Genomic DNA, 22,748 nt, shown 5'->3' with positions numbered 1-22,748 from the left:
TCGTCCCCAATCACCTCCGGTACGCAGTCCTCAATTCTAATCGCCAGGACCTTGGCCAGGAGCTTGGCATCCACATTGATCAGGGAGACTGGCCTGTATGACCCGCAGGATTCCAGGTCCTTGTCCCGCTTCAGTATCAGCGAGATGGTGGCTTGCGACATCGTCGGTGGCAGGGTCCCTCTGTCCATTGCCTCATTAAAAACCCTTGTCAGGACTGGTCCCACTATCTCAGAGAACTTCTCGTAAAACTCTACTGGGTATCCATCCGGTCCCGGGGCTTTTCCCGACTGCATGGCCTTTAGGCCCCCCAATACCTCCTCCGCTCTAATCGGGGCCCCCAGCCCGTCCACTAGTCCCCTGCCTACTTTTGGGAAGGTTAGTCCATCCAGGAACCTTTTCATCTCCTCCGGCTCCTCCGGGGGTTCTGAAGTGTACAGCTTACTATAGAAGTCCCGAAATACCTTATTCAGTCCTGCCGGGTCCCCCACTCTGCTCCCCTCCCCATCAACCACTCTACTTATTTCCCTGGCCGCCTCCCTCTTCCGGAGTTGCTGCGCTAGCAATATGTTGGCCTTCTCCCCATGCTCATACACCACTCCCCTCGCCTTCCTAAGTTGTTCCACGGCCCTATTCGTGGACAGCACCCCCAGTTCCGCCTGCAGTCAACGTCTCTCCCTGAGTAGGTCCTCCCCCGGGGACCCCGCATGCTCCTCGTCTATCCGGTGAATTTCCCTAACCAATCTGTCCATTTCTGCTCTGTCCGCCCTGGCCCTGTGAGCCCGATTTGAGATCAGCTCCCCCCTCACTACTGCCTTCAGCGCCTCCCACAGGGTCGCTGCTGAAACCTCCCCCGTATCGTTCACCTGCAAGTAATTTTGCACACACTTCCTGATGCACGATCAATGACCACTAAAGCGAGGTTGGAGTCCAACTGAAGGCTTTAATAAGCTAGATGTTTCCCCAGCAGCTCAGGTACAGAATGAAGGCTGCTGGGGCGGCACAGGCTCTTATACCCCGCCTAGCAGGGCGGAGCTACCATACAGCTTGACACTCCGTACAGTGTTTTGTAACTATTTACAATTCTATTAACTATTTACAATTTATGATTTAAATTAAAATTAAAATGAAGCAATCAGTCGATCGGGGACCCTGGTCGTCCTCTGTGATCGTCGGAGCTTCGGTGGTGGCTCTGGTGGAGGCTCGGGCGTCTGTGACTCCGGGAGCGTGGCCTGGGACGGGAGCACCTGCGGGGGGGCGTCGGTGGGTGGGGTGGCCAAGACGGGGCCGGCGGAAGGACCGATCCTCCTGTAAGGTGTCCTGGTGGAGGGGAGGGTGGGACTGGTGGCTGGGGAGTGCGTGGGACTCCGGCGGGCACCAGGTGTCGTAGGGAGACCGTATCTTGTAGGGAGACCGTATCTTGTCGGCCGTCGGGGTACGCCACGTAGGCGCATTGGGGATTAGCGTGGAGAGGATGGACCCTCTCGACCAACGGGTCCGACTTGTGCGCCCGCACGTGTTTTCGGAGCAGGATGGGTCCGGGAGCTGCCAGCCAGGTCGGGAGCGAGGTCCCAGAGGAGGACTTCCTGGGGAAGATAAGGAGACGTTCGTGAGGTGTTTGGTTGGTTGTGGTACAAAGCAGTGACCGGATGGAGTGGAGGGCATCCGGGAGGACTTCCTGCCAGCGGGAGACTGGGAGATTCCTGGACCGTAGGGCCAGTAGGACGGTCTTCCAACCGTTCCGTTCTCCCTCTCCACCTGTCCGTTACCCCGGGGGTTGTAACTGGTCGTCCTGCTCGAGGCGATGCCCTTGCTGAGCAGGAATTGACGCAGTTCGTCACTCATGAAGGAGGACCCCCTGTCGCTATGGATGTAGGCGGGGAACCCGAACAGTGCAAAGATGCTATGGAGGGCCTTGATGACGGTGGTTGCGGTCATGTCGGGATAGGGGATGGCGAATGGGAACCGGGAGTACTCGTCAATCACGTTCAGGAAGTACGTGTTGCGGTCGGTGGAGGGGAGGGGGCCTTTGAAGTCCATGTTGAGGCGTTCAAAGGGACGGGAAGCCTTTATCAGGTGCGCTCTCTCTGGCCGGTAGAAGTGCGGTTTGCACTCTGCGCAGATTTGGCAGTCCCTGGTAGCAGTCCTGACCTCCTCGATGGAGTCGGGCAGGTTGCGGGTCTTGACGAAATGGAAAAAGCGAGTGACCCCCGGGTGGCAGAGGTCCTCGTGGAGGGATCGGAGACGGTCCACTTGTGCGGTGGCACATGTGCCGCGGGACAGGGCGTCAGGATGCTCGTTTAGCTTCCCGGGACGATTCAAGATCTCGTAGTTGTAGGTGGAGAGTTCGATCCTCCACCGCAAGATCTTATCGTTTTTTATCTTGCCCCGCTGTGCGTTATCGAACATGAAAGCAACCGACCGTTGGTCAGTGAGGAGAGTGAATCTCCTGCCAGCCAGGTAATGCCTCCAATGTCGCACAGCTTCTACTATGGCCTGGGCCTCCTTTTCGACTGAGGAGTGGCGGATTTCGGAGGCATGGAGGGTACGGGAGAAGAAGGCCACGGGTCTGCCCGCTTGGTTGAGGGTGGCCGCCAGAGCTACGTCGGACGCATCGCTCTCGACCTGGAAGGGGAGGGACTCATCGATGGCGTGCATCGTGGCCTTTGCGATATCCGCTTTGATGCAGCTGAAGGCCTGGCGGGCCTCTGTCGACAGGGGAAAAGCTGTGGATTGGATCGGGGACGGGTCTTGTCCACGTAGTTGGGGACCCACTGGGCGTAGTAACTGAAAAACACTAGGCAGCGCTTCAGGGCCTTGGAGCCGTGAGGGAGGGGGAACTCCATAAGGGGGCGCATGCATTCAGGATCGGGGCCTATAACTCCATTTTGCACTACGTAGCCGAAGATGGCTAGGCGGTCGGTGCTAAACGCGCATTTATCCTTGTTGTATGTAAGGTTAAGGATCTTTGCGGTCTGGAGGAATTTTCGGAGGTTGGTGTCGTGGTCCTGCTGGTCATGGCCGCAGATGGTGACGTTATCAAGATACGGGAATGTTGCCCGTAAACCGTACCGGTCAACCATTCGGCCCATCTCGCGCTGGAAGACCGAGACCCCGTTGGTGACACCGAAGGGAACCCTTAAGAAGTGATAGAGCCGCCCGTCTGCCCCGAAGGCAGTGTATTTGCGGTCACTGGTGCGGATGGGGAGCTGGTGGTAGGCGGACTTGAGATCCACCGTGGAGAAGACTTTATAATGCGTGATCCTGTTTACCAGGTCGGATATGCGGGGGAGAGGGTACGCGTCCAGCTGCGTAAACCTGTTGATGGTCTGACTGTAGTCGATGACCATCCTTCTCCCCGGTGTTTACCACCACTACTTGAGCTCTCCAGGGACTGTTGCTGGCTTCAATGACCCCTTCCCTCAGTAGCCTTTGGACCTCTGACCTAATAAAGATCCGATCCTGGGCACTGTACCATCTGCTCCTGGTGGCGACGGGTTTGCAATCCGGGGTGAGGTTTGCAAACAGGGAAGGCGGTTCGACCTTAAGAGTCGCGAGGCTGCAGACAGTGAGGGGGGTATAGGGCCGCCGAATTTGAAAGTTAGACTTTGGAGATTACACTGGAAGTCTAAACCTAGGAGTGTGGCCGCGCAGAGGTGGGGAAGGACATAGAGCCGGAAATTTGTAAACTCCCTTCCCTGGACAGTGAGGTTTGCTACACAAAACCCCTTTATCCCCACTGAGTGAGAATCGGAGGCCAGGGAGATTTTTTGATTAATGGGGTGGACGAGGAGAGAACAGCGCCTTACCGTGTCGGGGTGTATGAAGCTCTCCGTGCTCCCAGAGTCGATTAGGCAGGACGTCTCCTGCCCGTTGATGAATACGGTCGTCGTAGCGGTTGAGATTGTTCGAGGCCGGGACTGATCCAGGGTCACCGAGGCTAATCGCAGCAGTTGAGAGTTCTCTTCGGGCAGTGCGTGGTCAGCCGAGCTGGGGTCCTGGGGGTCCATCCAAGATGGCGGCTCCCATTGGTCGCACATGGCTGGGGGTGCACGAAATGGCGGCGCCCATCCATCTGACGTGGCGTCCGCGGGACAAGATGGCGGCGCCCGGAGGCCACACGTGGCCCTGGAATATGAAGATGGCGGCGGCCGCTGGCCGCACGGGGACCGTGGAGAGGTTTGTGGTGGCGGTCCGCATTCGCTGCCGGAGACCGTGGCAACCGCACGGGCCTGACATACCCCCACGAAATGGCCCTTTTAACCACATCCCTTGCAGGTGGATGCGCGGGCCGGGCAGCGCTGGCGGGGGTGCTTGGCCTGCCCGCAAAAGTAGCAGCGGGGGTCCCGGGGGCTGCCAGGCCGCCTTGCAGCACAAGCTTGTGGGGGGATGGGGGATGTCTCGGGGTCGACTGCGGAGGGGTTCCACGCTGCCCAGGGGGCTGCCGCGCGGTCGGGAACGTAAGTGCGGGAGTTTCTGGAGGCCACATCCAGGGAGCCGTCAAGGGCCCGTGCCTCCTTGAGATCTAGAGTGTCTTTTTCCAGCAATCGCTGGCGGATCTGGGAGGACAGCATACCTGCCACGAAAGCGTCCCGGACCAAGAGTTCAGTGTGGTCTCTCGCCGAAACTTGCGGGCAGCTGCAGTTTCTCCCCAACACCAGGAGTGCACGGTAGAATTCTTCCAGCGATTCCCCAGGGATTTGTTGCCTCGTTGATAGCAGATGTCGGGCGTAGACCTGGTTTACCGGGCGAATATAATGTCCTTTTAGCAGCTCTATTGCTGCATCGAAGTCTTCCGCTTCCTCGATGAGGGTGTAAATCTCCGGGCTCACCCTCGAGTGCAGGACTTGCAGTTTCTGTTCTCCTGTGGGTGTGTTTTCGGCCGTCTCGAGATATCCTTTAAAACACGCCAGCCAGTGCTTGAAGATTGCCGCTGAGTTCGCCGCGTGGGGGCTGAGTTGCAGACACTCCGGCTTGATTCGGAGCTCCATCCTTTTAAATCTACCTTATTAAATTGATGCACGATCAATGACCACTAAAGCGAGGTTGTAGTCCAACTGAAGTCTTTAATAAGCTAGATGTTTCCCCCAGCAGCTCAGGTACAGAATGAAGGCTGCTGGGGCGGCACGGGCTCTTATACCCCGCCTAGCAGGGCGGAGCTACCATACAGCTTGACCAATAAGAAGCATACAATTTCTACCAATGGTGTTCCAGCATTACCAGGTACCGTAATACCTCTACTACCACACTTCCGAAGTCTCTCACATATCCCCTCCTCCGACAACAGTCCTACGTCTAACCTCCATTGCGGCGTTGGGAATTCGCCCCCCCCCCGACCTGCAGGTCCACCCAGTGCGGGGCATGTTCCGAGATAGTGATTGCCAAGTATTCCGTATTCTTTACCTCCCCTTCACAGTCCCTGCTCAAGATAAAATAATCAATCCTAGAGTATACTTTATGAACATGTGAATAAAACGAGTAGCCCCTTCCCGTTGGCTGTCTGGCTCTCCATGGGTCCACAGCCCCCATTTGCTCCATGAACCCTTTCAGCTCCCTTGCCATTGCTGGGAGTCTGTCCGTTCTGGGACATGACCGGTCCAGCCCCGGGTCAAGGACCGTATTAAAGTCCCCCCCCCCATTATCAACTTACGTGAGTCTAGGTCCGGGATCTTCCCCAGCACTCTTTTGATAAAGTCACGTCATCCCAGTTCGGAGCATATATGTTCACCAGCACCACTCTTCTCCCCTCCAGCTTGCCCCTTACCGTAAGGAATCTGCCCCCGCCGTCTGCGACTACGCCCTCCGCCTCAAATTGAACCCGCTTATTGATCATAATTGCTACCCCCCTGGACTTCGAATCCAAGTCCGAGTGGAAGACCTGGCTGATCCAGCCCCTCCTTAGCCCAGTCTGGTCAGACACTTTCAGATGTGTCTCCTGCAACATAATTACGTCCGCCTTTAGAGCCCTCAAATGCACGAACACACGTGCCCTTTTAACTGGTCCATTTAGTCCCCTGACATTCCAGGTGATCAGCCTGGTGGGGGGGGGGGGGGGGGGGGCATAACCCCCCCCCTCCCGCCGGTCAGCCATACCCTTTCTCGGGCCCGCCCCCAGCCCATGCGCCGTGCCATTCCTGGCTCGCCTCTTGCCCGCCTCCACCCCCGACCTCCTTTCCATTACCTACTTCAGATCCCCCCACGTCAACAAAATAACTCCACCCACCCCCCCCCCAGCAAAATCCCCTGATAACCCCACCCCTGCCATTCACTGGCTGTATTCTCCCCCCTCCCCCACCTGACTCCCTTGACTAGCCAATCTGCTAGCCCGGTGACTCATCGCTCCGGCGCCCCCTTGTCTCACTCCCATTGTTTCCCCGACCTCATCTCCCCACTCCCCAGCACACCATCCCCCACTCCGACCCACTGGAGCAGTCTCACTAAGATGGGAAAGATCAAACAAGCTGGAAACATCAAACAGCATCGGGAGAATGCTCCAGGTACAAGACAGTTCCAGCTGTGTACACAGAAAAGTGTTAACCCACGTCCCTTTCTGAGCACCAAAAAAAAATGCATAACACCGCAATAACCCAGTCCCCGTACATCCCCCATCCGAAAAAAACATAAAAACCATAGACATAAATGAAACAAAAGCCCCCAACCAACATCTTTAATCCCCATTGCTGACCGGCCACCCTTTTGTTACAATCCAGGCTCCAGTGCACTCAGAGAGCCCAACAACAGGTACCCACCACAAGGTCCTGGTAAATGCGAAGGACACTTATTCCCCGGGGTGCTCTTAGCGCTCTTTGCCCACTGCAGCACCCGCTCCTTCTCCACAAACCTGTGGAACCTGATCACCATCGGACGGGGGGCCCCCCCGGACGCACCTGTCTCGCCTGCACTCTGTGTGCCCCCTCCAGCTCCGGCGGTCGGGGGGGGGTGGCCCGGACGCACCTGTCTCGCCTGCACTCTGTGTGCCCCCTCCAGCTCCGGCGGTCGCGGACAGGCTTCAGCCCCCATCAGCTGCATCAACAGGTCCGCCACAAACGCTGTGGCATCAGCTCCCTCCGCCCCCTCCGGGAGGCCGCTGATCCTCAGGTTTTGTCTACGGGCTCTATTTTCCAGCTCCTCTACTCTGTCCAGCAGTCTTCTCTGTCTCTCCTTCAACCCGTCGACTGCTAGCGCAGCAATCGTCTGAGCGTCCGCCTGCTCCTCCACCGCCTCCCCCAGCTCCTTAACTTTTTCGTCCTGGGCATCCAGTCTCTGGTTCAGCTGATCCACTGCCTTCTGAAGTGGGTCCAAGTTATCCCGCTTCAACGACTCAAACCTGCTCTTTATCACCTGCAGCATGTTTTCCAGCGCCTGCTGGATCGCCGGGTCCGAGGTCCGCAGGTCCGCCATCTTTGCTCCCGGGTCAGCTTCCCCTGCACCTTGCCTTTGTCCCTTCCTCTCCCGTTTGCGCTGCTTTCTGCTCTCCCGCAGTTCCATGCTCTGCTCGCTCCTTAGCCCCCCATGGCCGTCCTTTCAGCGCTCCACGGTCCCGCAAAACCGGGGAACCAGGTCCTCAAATCCCGCCGGAGTGAAAGCCCCCGAATGTGCGGCTCACTCACGCATTGCCGCCACTGGAAGTCTGTCGTCTGCAAACTTGGACACATTGCCCTTGGTCCCCAACTCCAAATCATCTATGTAAATTGTGAACAGTTGTGGGCCCCACACTGATCCCTTAGGGACACCACTAGCTACTGATTGCCAACCAGAGAAACACCCATTAATCCCCACTCTTTGCTTTCTATTAGGTAATCATCTTTGTGAGTGAGCCCCAACCATCACTCGGAATCCCTCCCCTCTCTCCAACATATTTGAAGGAATTTTCAGCACATGTACAGGGATCATCCAGCTGGACAGTGGCTTGTTATCTCAAAGACAAAAGACAGGAGTCAGACTGCGCTGGACAAGGAGGAGCACCAGAACTCACCTCACAGCGAGTCATCATCATCCTCCTCGGTCCCGCAGAGAGGAACGCCTGATACTGCCAAATCAGGGCCAACACCCTGTGATGCTGGTATTATCCTTGCTGGGGGGGGGGGGGAGCTGTGGTAGTGAGAAGGCTGGGGGGGGGGGGGGGGGAGGTAGAGTGAAGGACTCAGGGAGGGAGAAGAGGTGGAGGGACTGAGGGAGGGACAAGGGGTGGAGGGACCGAGGGAGGGAGAAGGGGTGGAGGGACCGAGGGAGGGAGAAGGGTTGGAGGGACCGAGGGGGGGAGAAGGGGTGGAGGGACTGAGGGAGGGAGAAGGGTTGGAGGGACCGAGGGAGGGAGAAGGGGTGGAGGGACTGAGGGAGGGAGAAGGGTTGGAGGGACCGAGGGAGGGAGAAGGGTTGGAGGGACCGAGGGAGGGAGAAGGGTTGGAGGGACCGAGGGAGGGAGAAGGGGTGGAGGGACTGAGGGAGGGAGAAGGGGTGGAGGGACCGAGGGAGGGAGAAGGGGTGGAGGGACTGAGGGAGGGAGAAGGGGTGGAGGGACTGAGGGAGGGAGAAGGGTTGGAGGGACCGAGGGAGGGAGAAGGGGTGGAGGGACTGAGGGAGGGAGAAGGGTTGGAGGGACCGAGGGAGGGAGAAGGGTTGGAGGGACCGAGGGAGGGAGAAGGGTTGGAGGGACCGAGGGAGGGAGAAGGGGTGGAGGGACTGAGGGAGGGAGAAGGGGTGGAGGGACCGAGGGAGGGAGAAGGGGTGGAGGGACTGAGGGAGGGAGAAGGGTTGGAGGGACTGAGGGAGGGAGAAGGGTTGGAGGGACTGAGGGAGGGAGAAGGGTTGGAGGGACCGAGGGAGGGAGAAGGGTTGGAGGGACCGAGGGAGGGAGAAGGGGTGGAGGGACTGAGGGAGGGAGAAGGGTTGGAGGGACCGAGGGAGGGAGAAGGGTTGGAGGGACCGAGGGAGGGAGAAGGGGTGGAGGGACTGAGGGAGGGAGAAGGGTTGGAGGGACTGAGGGAGGGAGAAGGGTTGGAGGGACTGAGGGAGGGACAAGGGGTGGAGGGACTGAGGGAGGGAGAAGGGTTGGAGGGACTGAGGGAGGGAGAAGGGTTGGAGGGACCGAGGGAGGGAGAAGGGGTGGAGGGACTGAGGGAGGGAGAAGGGTTGGAGGGACTGAGGGAGGGAGAAGGGGTGGAGGGACCGAGGGAGGGAGAAGGGTTGGAGGGACTGAGGGAGGGAGAAGGGTTGGAGGGACCGAGGGAGGGAGAAGGGTTGGAGGGACCGAGGGAGGGAGAAGGGTTGGAGGGACCGAGGGAGGGAGAAGGGTTGGAGGGACCGAGGGAGGGAGAAGGGTTGGAGGGACCGAGGGAGGGAGAAGGGGTGGAGGGACTGAGGGAGGGAGAAGGGTTGGAGGGACCGAGGGAGGGAGAAGGGGTGGAGGGACTGAGGGAGGGAGAAGGGTAGGTTGCTTTTTTTTTTTCTGGTTTTTTTTTTTTTTTTTTTTTTTTTAGGTTAGTTGGAGGGACCGAGGGAGGGAGAAGGGGTGGAGGGACTGAGGGAGGGAGAAGGGTTGGAGGGACCGAGGGAGGGAGAAGGGTTGGAGGGACCGAGGGAGGGAGAAGGGGTGGAGGGACTGAGGGAGGGAGAAGGGGTGGAGGGACTGAGGGAGGGAGAAGGGTTGGAGGGACCGAGGGAGGGAGAAGGGGTGGAGGGACTGAGGGAGGGAGAAGGGTTGGAGGGACCGAGGGAGGGAGAAGGGGTGGAGGGACTGAGGGAGGGAGAAGGGGTGGAGGGACTGAGGGAGGGAGAAGGGTTGGAGGGACCGAGGGAGGGAGAAGGGGTGGAGGGACTGAGGGAGGGAGAAGGGGTGGAGGGACCGAGGGAGGGAGAAGGGGTGGAGGGACTGAGGGAGGGAGAAGGGGTGGAGGGACTGAGGGAGAGGGACGGGGTGGAGGGACTGAGGGAGGGAGAAGGGTTGGAGGGACCGAGGGAGGGAGAAGGGGTGGAGGGACTGAGGGAGGGAGAAGGGTTGGAGGGACCGAGGGAGGGAGAAGGGTTGGAGGGACCGAGGGAGGGAGAAGGGGTGGAGGGACCGAGGGAGGGAGAAGGGGTGGAGGGACTGAGGGAGGGAGAAGGGTTGGAGGGACCGAGGGAGGGAGAAGGGGTGGAGGGACTGAGGGAGGGAGAAGGGTTGGAGGGACCGAGGGAGGGAGAAGGGGTGGAGGGACTGAGGGAGGGAGAAGGGTTGGAGGGACCGAGGGAGGGAGAAGGGGTGGAGGGACTGAGGGAGGGAGAAGGGTTGGAGGGACCGAGGGAGGGAGAAGGGGTGGAGGGACTGAGGGAGGGAGAAGGGTTGGAGGGACCGAGGGAGGGAGAAGGGTTGGAGGGACCGAGGGAGGGAGAAGGGGTGGAGGGACTGAGGGAGGGAGAAGGGTTGGAGGGACCGAGGGAGGGAGAAGGGGTGGAGGGACTGAGGGAGGGAGAAGGGTTGGAGGGACCGAGGGAGGGAGAAGGGGTGGAGGGACTGAGGGAGGGAGAAGGGTTGGAGGGACCGAGGGAGGGAGAAGGGGTGGAGGGACTGAGGGAGAGGGACGGGGTGGAGGGACCGAGGGAGGGAGAAGGGTTGGAGGGACCGAGGGAGGGAGAAGGGTTGGAGGGACCGAGGGAGGGAGAAGGGGTGGAGGGACCGAGGGAGGGAGAAGGGGTGGAGGGACTGAGGGAGGGAGAAGGGTTGGAGGGACCGAGGGAGGGAAAAGGGGTGGAGGGACTGAGGGAGGGAGAAGGGGTGGAGGGACTGAGGGAGAGGGACGGGGTGGAGGGACCGAGGGAGGGAGAAGGGGTGGAGGGACCGAGGGAGGGAGAAGGGGTGGAGGGACTGAGGGAGGGAGAAGGGTTGGAGGGACCGAGGGAGGGAGAAGGGGTGGAGGGACTGAGGGAGGGAGAAGGGGTGGAGGGACTGAGGGAGAGGGACGGGGTGGAGGGACCGAGGGAGGGAGAAGGGGTGGAGGGACCGAGGGAGGGAGAAGGGGTGGAGGGACTGAGGGAGGGAGAAGGGTTGGAGGGACCGAGGGAGGGAGAAGGGGTGGAGGGACTGAGGGAGGGAGAAGGGGTGGAGGGACCGAGGGAGAGGGACGGGGTGGAGGGACCGAGGGAGGGAGAAGGGGTGGAGGGACCGAGGGAGAGGGACGGGGTGGATGGAAACTCGCTACCCTTGGCGGGAAGCAGAGAATCCAACCATAGGACAGTGACTGATTTCAGAAAGTACTTAATTGGCTCTGAAGCACCTTTTGAGGTTTCTGATTGAAAGCACGATATCAATACGAGTCTTTCTATTAACCGAGCACCAAAACTGAACCGGAAATGCTGGCCTTGCCTTCTCTATTCATATCATCTTTTGAAAGATTTTGCAAAACAAGAACAAGTTAAAAATGAAACAAACTCTGATGAACTCTTATGCTCCACATATATCGGGCACCTCCCCAGGGGAAAACAAGAACTACCTTGAGAAGCCACCGACAACATTATTTAGATTTTAATTAACCTCCAGGTCAATTATTAAGTTTGTTAGCAAAACTGAAGCCAATGGGATAAAAAGGACAGCGGCATTGATTGGCAAAGGGATAGAAAACAGAGGACTGCAGAAACAGGCTGCTTTTCAGGTCTGAGAAAGATACACATTGGTACTCAGAACACGTCTCTTTATCTTTTTCCATGATCTGTATCTCCCTTTCTATTTCTTTTTGTTCTACTAGGGCTATTCTTTCTTTTTCTTTCATTGCATATTCAACCTTCTTTCATTCTTTTTCATGTTCAAGTTGCTGAATCTGCAACTGGAGCTTTGCCATTTCTAATGAGTCAGAATGTATCTCAGGCAAATGGAAATGCTCAGCTACCGCGGTAAGTACCTCATCTTTTCGCATTTTGCCAGGCAATGTTAACTGCAATATTTTTGCCAAATCTAACAGTCTGCTTTTAGTCTCTGTCCGTAAGGTACTGTGTGTTACCGTGTCCACCCCCGAAAACTTCTGAGCCTCTGAAAGAGCCATTGTCCACAAAACACTCCCCACGTAAACTAAAATACCACACCTGAAAAGCAACCACACTATATGCTCACCCCTCACTGTCTTTCCGTTCACTAAGCCAATCCAATAGATAGGCTTTTATCCCCCTCAAGCCCCCAATTGTTATGGGTCAGAGTTTAGAGAACCCCAAAGTGTTTCATGGAGTTCAACTGACCCACAACTTTTACTAGATTGTGGTATGGGGAGCACACGGCCCACTCTACAGGTGTGGTACAGCAGAAAATGGACAAGCGTTTTTTTAAACAAAACAATGTTTATTCTATTAACTCAAGTTAACCTTTTTAAAACAACCATTGAATATCTTAACCCCCATTAATTTAAAGATAACCCCCAAAGACTAAGTAATCGTTTCAGCTGTCCTTTTGAAAATGAAAAAATGAAATGAAAATCGCTTATTGTCACAAGTAGGCTTCAAATGAAGTTACTGTGAAAAGCCCCTAGTCGCCACATTCCGGCGCCTGTTCGGGGAGGCTGTTACGGGAATTGAACCGTGCTGCTGGCCTGCCTTGGTCTGCTTTCAAAGCCAGCGATTTAGCCCTGTGCTAAACAGCCCCTATTTTAACATCCAAAAGACTTAACCAACCTTCAAACAGGAGCACATTAGGTTACATTCAATATATACAGTGAGAAAGGTTCAACCGAGCTGCTGCTTTTGGTTACTTCAGCTCCAGCCCCTTTGTTTTCTTCATGCAGCTCACTGGAAACACACAGACACACCCAAGCTGCTCTCTCAAACTGAAACTCAAAAAGCAGAAGTGAGCTCAGCTCCCCCCACCCTCTGACATCACTTCAGTAATATGATCAGCTCCACTTCTTAAAGGTACATTGCTTAAACATCCATTTCTTAAAGGTACTCTCACATGACACTCCCAGGAAAGGGGGGGGGGGCACTTGTTCAAAGACACTCAGTGCCTGATTGAGGAACCTAGCATCGGGATTGGGGATGGGTGGGGGGAAGGAACCTGTCAACCCCCTCCCCTAGCCTGCAACATCACTCCTGCCACCACTCGCCTCTGGCCTGAGATCCAGCAACAATACTGGATTTGAGGTGGGTGCAGTACAAGCTGCAGCCTCCCTTTTTTATTATTATAGAATTTACGGTGCAGAAGGAGGCCATTCGGCCCATCGAGTCTGCACCGGCTCTTGGAAAGAGCACCCTACCCAAGGTCAACACCGCCAACCTATCCCCAAAACCCAGTAACCCCACCCAACACTAAGGGCAATTTTGGACACTAAGGGCAATTTATCATGGCCAATCCACCTAACCTGCACATCTTTGGACACTAAGGGACAATTTAACATGGCCAATCCACCTAACCTGCACATCTTTGGACACTAAGGGACAATTTAACACGGCCAATCCACCTAACCTGCACATCTTTGGACACTATGGGACAATTTATCATGGCCAATCCACATAACCTGCACATCTTTGGACACTAAGGGACAATTTAACACGGCCAATCCACCTAACCTGCACATCTTTGGACACTAAGGGACAATTTATCATGGCCAATCCACCTAACCTGCACATCTTTGGACTGTGGGAGGAAACCGGAGCACGCGGAGGAAACCCACGCAGACACGGGGAGAACGTGCAGACTCCGCACAGACAGTGACCCAAGCCGGAATCGAACCTGGGACCCTAGAGCTGTGAAGCAATTGTGCTATCCACAAGGCTACCGTGCTGCCCAGGAAACCGTGCTGTTTCCTGATGGGAAACAGAGTTGCCAGTCCCTGATTGGCCAGCAGCTTTCATCTGGCAGGATTTATGCTCCTGGAGTCCGTAATCCAGGGGAATTCCCACCACTGTCCAGTTTAAATGTCCAAGGGGCACTTCATTTGACAGGCATTCCCTAAAAGAGGTGGCACTGGGCTCTTGCCAGTTCTCCAGCTGGCAAGCGAGACACCCAATACCTGCATTAAATACTGCCTGCTGCATCCAGTTATGGGTACTACAGTTTGGGAAGTACATCAAAGGAAAGGTGGAGAGAGATTTACTGAAATGGTTCTAGGGATGAGGGATTACAGTTGTGTGGGTAGACAGGTGAAACAGGGCCTGTTCTCCTTACAACACAGGAGGTTATGAGGAGATTTGATAGAAGTCCTTAAAATCATGAAGAGCAGGGCAGCACGGTGGCGCAGTGGTTCGCACTGCTGCCTCACAGCACCGAGGTCCCGGGATCAATCCCGGCCCCGGGTCACTGTCTGTGTGGAGCTTGCACATTCTCCCCGTGTCTACACGGGTCTCACCCCCACAACCCAAGGATGAAATGAAATGAAAATGAAAATGGCTTATTGTCACAAGTAGGCTTCAAATTAAGTTACTGTGAAAAACCCCTAGTCGCCACATTCTGGTGCCTGTTCGGGGAGGCTGGTACGGGAATGTGCAGGGTAGGTGGATTGGCCATGCTAAATTGTCCGTTAATTGGGGAAAAAAAAGAATTGGATACTTATTGTTTTTTAAATCATGAAGGGTTTAGATACAGAAAATATGGAGAATCTCTTTCCACTGGCTCAAAGGTCAATAACCAGGGAACACAGATTTAAGATGATTGTTAATGCAATCTAAAGCATCATGAGGATAAATCTTTTCACGCAACAAGTGGTTAAACACTGGACTGCGCTGGTGAAAACAAATCCAATCGTAGCTTTCCAAAGGGAATCGGACAAATACTTGAAGAAAAAATATATTGTCAGGATGTGGAGAGAATGGAATAACTGAATTGCTCTTTGACGGAGCCAGTGCACACAGGATGGGCTGAATGGCCTCCTTTTATGTTATACTCTTCTATGATTCTGGGTGCTAATTTAGGACACTTCCCCCAGAGAAATGCCTTAAAGGTACATTCCAATTTAACAGTTAAATGCCTCTGGAATGTGTAGGAGTCCCACTAGCAAATGAACTGATGATAATTGTACCTTATCTTGAGAAAGGGAATATATTTTGACATTAGGGACTGTACAGAAAGGCATTTATACTGCCACTTCTAATTTTTTTCGCTTATTTCTCAATTAATGAAAATTAAAGTTCAAGAAATAAGGCAATGTACAAAATCTGAAAGAATTACACTATTCACGGCAATAGGATGAGTCACTTGAAAAAATTCAGAGATCCATTTGTCAGGAACAGTACTACCTGGTTCCAATATAATTATAGAATCCAGAATAATGTAGCTCATGGGTCCATTTCTGGATGGATATGCTCCTTCCTATTGTTAGTTGGAATTTTGAATGTGAGCGCATGATTTAGATGTCGGAGGGAAAGCGCCTGCCAGCACTATGGAACTGACCATTGGTCGTCTACGTTACTTAATCTCTGGTGTGCGCCTCCCTGCTGTAGGGACACTGAGATCAGGAAACTCAACTCATCGCACACACACCGCTACCAAATGTCTCGTTTGTTTTTTTTGTTTTTTCCTGATTTAGAAAAGAAAAACCATACTACACCTTCCCAAATGGCATGAAATATTGTTCAATGAACGCTCCTTCAATCTTCTGCGGCTTGTCGCTGTCATCCGCAATCACGATGGTGACATTGGGGTAATACGTCCTAATGCTCGATATCAGCGCTCTCAGTTTGTCGTACCTTAGGAATGTTTTGGTTGCTACAGTCACCAAGGCACTGATGTTATATCCTAAAACACAGAGAACAGTATGTCGCCACCGTTCCTTTGTATTTGGTGACTTATTTGCACATATTTTACTCTTTTCATCAAGGAGGAGTAAATATACCTGATCTGCCCCACATTACCGAATGTGGGAACAGGAAGAGGCTATTCAACCCCTCGAGTCTGTCCTACTATTCAATTTGATCATAACTCTGTACCATGGTCCTGTTAAAGGAGATCTCTGTACAATGATTGGTGTCTCTCTGTTCAGTTCAAAAGTAGACAAGGCATAGGAAAAGGGTGGGCCGTAGCCAGGGAGTTAATTGTCATCTTGACAATGTCCTGGCATGATTGTCCCCGAGGAGGGTTAAGAAGGTCACCCCATTGTTCATGTGCCCCTCTGCCACTACCAGGCTATAGAAGGAGGATGGGTGTCCCGAGTCTGGACTGCCCTTCAAGCCCTGGGCAACCTGAAGATCGCTCTTGGCATGGTGATTTTAGGCAACCCCCTGTTCAGGATCTTTATCCTGGTCTGACCTGTTTAAACTCTGAAGTGGCCTCATCACCCTGGCCTTCTCTGCCTGACAGCTGATGAGCAGATCAGACTGTTCAGTGAAGAATGAAGCCAGGAACACTTTCCCTTTCCTAACATTTGTTACCTCAGCCCTATGAAGATCTACACAGATAGGATATTGAGACTTGCTTCTATGGCGGGCATTCAAATTGGTTCCTGCAAGTACATTCTGGGTCAAGATCCTCCCTAACAGCACTGTGGGTGTACCTACACCACATGGACTGCAGCGGTTCAAGAAGGCAGCTCACCCCCACCTTCTCAAGGGGCAATAAATGCTGGATATGCTACTGAGGTCCACAATCTAAAAGAATATGGATTTAGTGTGGGTGGCACGCTAGCACAGTGGTTAGCACTGTGGCTTCACAGCTCCAGGGTCCCAGGTTCCATTCCTGGCTTGGGTCACTGTCTGTGCGGAGTCTGCACGTTCTCCCCGTGTCTGCGGGGGTTCCCTCCGGGTGCTCCGGTTTCCTCCCACAGTCCAAAGATGTGCAGGTTAGGTGGATTGGCCGTGATAAATTGCCCTCAGTGTGCAAAAAGGTTGGGAGGAGTTTTTGGGTTACGGGGATAGGGTGGCAGTGAGGGCTTAAGTGGGTCGGTGCAGACTCGATGGGCTGAATGGCCTCCTTCTGCACTGTGTGTTCTATGTTCTATCTTTCCCACTGAATTAGAAGAAGATGGAGGAATGTCCGTCACGCACATAGACGCTACTTTAGGGAACTTTAATGGAAATTTTAAAATGGGAAAAAATGTAAAAACCGGAGACTCACTCAGTCGCCCAGTTTACACAATCGCACGTTGTACAGGGCCAAAACCTACCCCTATGTTGCAGAGAAATGCGGAAGTTTCGCTAAACTATTGTTTTACAACAGATTTTGCGCATCAAGTGAAACACTGTGATTTGTCTCCAATCAGAAGGGGCCGACATTTTCCTTTCAACCAACCTGCATGTTCTAGGCACCATTGTTGGACGCATTCCTGGAGGCATGATCACATGACTTCCAGCCTATAGCTGCCCAGCTCAGTCAAATTGCATGTTCCTTGCCACCGCCATGATTTTTACTCATTAATAAGCAAAAGCGTTGAAAGAAAATGGGGCAGGAGGGTGATTATTCCAATTCCCCCCGTGATTTTCCCCTGGGTTTTTACTCCTAGCAGTGTCCCAGAGATTAATCTTCAATTCCCAGGTAGATTTTGTTGAATTGACTGGGAATTTTAACCTGACTCAGGGGTTAACACTTTTGCCTCCGACTCAGAAGGGTTGTGGGCTGCAGGCCCGAAGGTCAACATGTAATCTCGGCTGATACTTTGGAGCCGGAAAGGCATCGAACCAAAGGTCCTACCTTCCAGACCGGGTGGGGTTCAAGAATCAAAGGGGTCCTCCTGGTGTCTCAGCCAACATTTCTCCTTCGACCAGCGCCACCAAACAAAAAAAGAAAGAAAAAAAAAGTGTCCGTTCATCTCGTAGCCGCTTGTGGGATTTTGCTCTGCACAAGATGGCTGCCAAACATGGCTGCAAAGTGAAAGTCTGCCATGCCTTTGGAGCAACTTGACAAGCAGCCAAACAGAGGCAACTTTTCCCTCTCATCGGTGCGGATGCACACTCCACTGATGCCGGTGTGGAAGCGGGTGAAGAGGGTAGAGGGCACAGGACGCAGAGCAGATGGTTAAAGAAGGACTCCGGCAGAGTTGTGTCTGCCCAGAAGGGCACATGGCAGTAGAGAGCTGGTAAACAACAGACAGCAGCAAGTCGAGGGCTGACCCATTGCTCGAGAAAGTGGGGGAAGGGGGTGGGGGGAGGGAGGAGGGGGGTGGAAGAGGGGGGGGGGGAGAGGGGGAGGGGGGGGATGCCGCAGCAGTGAGAACAAACATTGCAATTTTTCATTTTTTATGCGCTGGTCTATGATTGGCGCAGTTGCGTACATGAAAATCAGCATCGTCCCGTAAAGAAACTGTTTACCTCCATTTAAGCCTTGCTGTACGTCCCACCCTGGAACACAGAATCATTGCAGTCTCTAGAACAGAACCAATTGAAAGACACAGAATTCTGCTGCAGGAATTCAATAAAATAACCCCAAATCTCTGGAACCCTCGCAAAACAACAGTAACAATATCAAGGATCGCAGATAATTCAGACACGGTGTTAAATGCTAGACTTCACACTCGCTGCTCTAGTCTACAGAAGGGACTTTGTGGCTGGCTCAATTGGTGGGATCTATATCGGAGATCTCCATTAATCCTGGATTAATAACACTGACCTGGCTGGTCTCCGGAGCTGTATAGTTTTGGGATGGTGGCATGTCGAATTTTGATGACAAAAAAAGCCCGGTGTCCGTCTGTTTCGAGCTGCACTAGAAGATGTAAAATACACACACTGAGACCGGGGAGGAATTAACATGTTACACACTGGGCCCCCATGCGAGTCCCACAGCCTCACTACCAGCCAGTTTGGAAATCGCACACGGCCCACTCTTACCCTTGCTTGTCCCAAAGATTTCTCATTTCCCCCTCCCCTTCCCACATTTTAACCTCTGACCGGCTGGGGCCGGCGGGACCCACGGCTTCTGGTCGCACCACCTCCCCCTCTCCCCTCCGCCCCACCCTCCCCCATCCCTACCTCCTCTGCAACCTCTAACTCGGCACAGCCTAGGGGAAGAAAACCTGGGATCCTCCTGACCTCTTGGACCCAGGTGGGTTTGTTTCCCCCAGGGCCTCTCCTGGTAACTCTGGGTGGAATCTCAGCAAAGAGAGTTGGGTTAAAAATGGTTGCTAGACTAGGATATCTGTCAAAGTCAGCCCCAAATGAGCCCCCAGGGCAACCACCTGTTACATTTGAGGCTGGATTCTGTGACTGGCGAGGTGAAAGAGGGGGCCGGGGCGGGTGGTGAAGTGGGGGAGCTGTCCCTGTTCGGGCACCCTATTGGCTATGGAGGACTCCCCCCCCCCCCCCACACCCTTCACGGACACTGGCTGACAGTGCAACTTTCCCCAGCCTCTGTTGTGCCCACTGGCTGACAGTGCAACTTGCCCCAGCCTCTGCTGTGCCCATTGGCTGACAGTGCAACTTTCCCCAGCCTCTGCTGTACCCACTGGCTGACAGTGCAACTTTCCCCAGGCTCTGTTGTACCCACTGGCTCACAGTGCAACTTTCCCCAGCCTCTGTTGTACCCACTGGCTCACAGTGCAACTTTCCCCAGCCTCTGCTGTACCCACTGGCTCACAGTGCAACTTTCCCCAGGCTCTGTTGTACCCACTGGCTGACAGTGCAACTTTCCCCAGCCTCTGCTGTACCCACTGGCTGACAGTGCAACTTTCCCCAGGCTCTGTTGTGCCCACTGGCTCACAGTGCAACTTTCCCCAGCCTCTGTTGTGCCCACTGGCTCACAGTGCAACTTTCCCCAGGCTCTGTTGTACCCACTGGCTGACAGTGCAACTTTCCCCAGCCTCTGCTGTACCCACTGGCTGACAGTGCAACTTTCCCCAGGCTCTGTTGTGCCCTCTGGCTGACAGTGCAACTTTCCCCAGCCTCTGTTGTACCCACTGGCTCACAGTGCAACTTTCCCCAGCCTCTGCTGTACCCACTGGCTGACAGTGCAACTTTCCCCAGCCTCTGCTGTACCCACTGGCTGACAGTGCAACTTTCCCCAGCTTCTGTTGTGCCCACTGGCTCACAGTGCAACTTTCCCCAGGCTCTGTTGTGCCCACTGGCTGACAGTGCAACTTTCCCCAGCCTCTGCTGTGCCCACTGGCTCACAGTGCAACTTTCCCCAGCCTCTGCTGTACCCACTGGCTGACAGTGCAACTTTCCCCAGCCTCTGTTGTACCCACTGGCTCACAGTGCAACTTGCCCCAGGCTCTGCTGTACCCACTGGCTGACAGTGCAACTTTCCCCAGGCTCTGCTGTACCCACTGGCTCACAGTGCAACTTTCCCCAGCCTCTGTTGTGCCCACTGGCTCACAGTGCAACTTTCCCCAGCCTCTGTTGTACCCACTGGCTGACAGTGCAACTTTCCCCAGGCTCTGTTGTGCCCACTGGCTCACAGTGCAACTTTCCCCAGGCTCTGCTGTACCCACTGGCTCACAGTGCAACTTTCCCCAGCCTCTGTTGTGCCCACTGGCTCACAGTGCAACTTTCCCCAGCCTCTGCTGTGCCCACCCAAAATGGCGATTCTCCGGCACCCCCGCTATTCTCAGGCCCGGATGGGCCGAGCGGCCAGGCCAAAACGGCGGGTTCCCCCCCGCGCCGTCCACACCTGGTCGCTGCCGTCGTGGGCGGTGCGTGAACGCTGGGGGGGCGGCTTGTGGGGGGGGCGAGGGGGGATCCTGCACCGGGGGGGTACCTTAAATGTGGGGTGGCCCGCGATCGGTGCCCACCGATCGTCAGGCTGTCCTCTCTGAAGGAGGACCTCCTTCCTTCCGCGGCCCCACAAGATCCGTCCCCCATCTTCTTGCGGGGCGGATTTAGAGAGGATGACAACCACGCATGCGCGGATGACGTCCGTTCTGCGGCGCCGGCCGCGTCATCTAATCTGCGCCGCTTTTACGCGGCGACAAGGCCTGGCGCGTGTAGATGACGCGGCCCCTATCCTGGCCCATTGTCAGGGCCTGAATCGGTCGGGACCGGGGCCGTTCCGCGCCGTCGTGAACCTCGACGGCGTTCACGACGGCGTGGCCCCTTCGGCGTGGGGGTGGAGAATCGCGCCCAGAATGTAAGAGCAGGAGGAGGCCATTTGACCCTTCTAACCTGCTCTGCTAGTCAACATGACCACGGTTGATCCTCGATTTCAACACTATATTCTCGCTTTCTCCCCATGCCCCTTGACACATTGAGGGCCAAGAAATCCAGTTCCTTCTTGAATACATTTAGTGACTTTGCCTCCACAGCTTTCAGTGGTGGAGAATTCCACAGGTTCCCAACACTCTGAGTGAAGAGGTTTCTCCTCATCCCCGTGCTAAATGGGCTACCCTGTACCCGGAGACTGTTCCCCTTGTTCTGGACCCCCCCCCCCCCCCCGCCCCAGCCAGAGGAAACAACATCACTGTATCCCATCTGTCCAGCCCCCTCAGAATTCTATACGTTTCAATGCCATCCCCTCTCCTTCGTATAAATTACAGTGAATGCAAGCCCATTCGACTCAATCCCACCTCACATGACAATCTGTCTGGTACGTGACACAGTAAACCAGTATATTCTTCTCTGCACAATGCCTCCTAAAACCCTCCTCTCCTGTCCCATCCTCAAATCCCATGATTCCCTTCAGCGTCCAAAAATCGATTTGTCTCAGCCGTGAATATACTGAATGATGGAGCATTCACACCTCTCCCAGGAGCAGATTAAGTCGAAGTTCCACAACCTCCTAACTGAAGAAACTCCCCCTTATTTTCATCCGAACTGATCATTTCATAATCCCGAGACTGTGACCCCCGTGTTGTAGATTCCCCAGCCAGGGGGAAACAATCTCTCAGTATCCACCCTGTCAAACCCCAGCCAGGGGGGAAAAATCTCTCAGTATCCACCCTGTCACACCCCAGCCAGGGGGAAAAAATCTCTCAGTATCCACCCTGTCAAACCCCAGCCAGGGGAAACAATCTCTCAGTATCCACCCTGTCAAACCCCAGCCAGGGGGAAACAATCTCTCAGTATCCACCCTGTCAAACCCCAGCCAGGGGGAAACAATCTCTCAGTATCCACCCTGTCAAACCCCAGCCAGGGGGCAACAATCTCTCAGTATCCATCCTGTCAAACCCCAGCCAGGGGGAAACAATCTCTCAGTATCCACCCTGTCAAACCCCAGCCAGGGGGAAACAATCTCTCAGTATCCACCCTGTCAAACCCCAGCCAGGGGGAAACAATCTCTCAGTATCCACCCTGTCAAACCCCAGCCAGGGGGAAACAATCTCTCAGTATCCACCCTGTCAAATCCCAGCCAGGGAGAAACAATCTCTCAGTATCCACCCTGTCAAATCCCAGCCAGGGGGAAACAATCTCGTATTTACCCTTCCCCCAATTGTAAACCTTGCCCTACAACTATTGCTTTTCTATTCTCCCCCCTTCCCTTCTGAGCCCCAGAGCCAGACTCAGTGCCAGAGACCTGGCCGCTAGGGCCTTCCCCCGGTAGGTCATCCCCCCCAACAGCATCCAGAACGGTATACTTGTTTTGAAGGGGAACGGCCACGAGGGATCCCTGCACTTTCTGCCTGTTTGTTTTTTTCCCCCTGACTGTAACCCAGCTATTCTTGTCCTGTACCTTGGGTGTGGTTACCTCCTTGTAACTCTTCTCAATCACCCCCTCTGCCTCCCGGATGATCCGAAGTTCATCCAGCTTCAGCTCCAGTTCCCTAACACGGTCTTTGAGGAGCTGAAGTTGGGTGCACTTCCCGCAGGTATAGTCAGCGGGGACACCGGTGGTATCCCTCACCACCCACATCCTACAGGAGGAGCATGTAACTGGCCTAGCCTCCATCCCCTCTTACCTGACAGAATATAGCTGCCCTGTGGACTAACTAGATCTCCGCCCT

The 22,748-nt window shown here is 54.7% G+C and overlaps 1 protein-coding gene across 5 annotated transcripts in view; it reads right to left on the bottom strand.

Moving 5' to 3' along the window:
- Positions 1 to 22,748, bottom strand: part of b4galnt1b (beta-1,4-N-acetyl-galactosaminyl transferase 1b) — a 110,291-nt gene that overhangs the window by 23,528 nt on the left and 64,015 nt on the right. For 3 of the 5 annotated variants that reach the window (XM_072493653.1, XM_072493657.1, XM_072493655.1), the window contains 2 exons: positions 18,488 to 18,580; positions 15,498 to 15,685 (listed from right to left, as the gene is read on the bottom strand). In XM_072493653.1, the coding sequence (XP_072349754.1) occupies positions 15,498 to 15,685; positions 18,488 to 18,580 (281 nt within the window). Of the gene's footprint in view, positions 1 to 12,630; positions 12,910 to 15,497; positions 15,686 to 18,487; positions 18,581 to 22,748 lie in introns of those variants that run through there. The other 2 variants (XM_072493654.1, XM_072493658.1) reach the window with 2 other exon arrangements.

The sequence above is a fragment of the Scyliorhinus torazame genome, chromosome X (assembly GCF_047496885.1).
Source record: "Scyliorhinus torazame isolate Kashiwa2021f chromosome X, sScyTor2.1, whole genome shotgun sequence".
NCBI lineage: Eukaryota > Metazoa > Chordata > Chondrichthyes > Carcharhiniformes > Scyliorhinidae > Scyliorhinus > Scyliorhinus torazame.
This window is presented reverse-complemented; position numbering and strand designations above follow the sequence as displayed.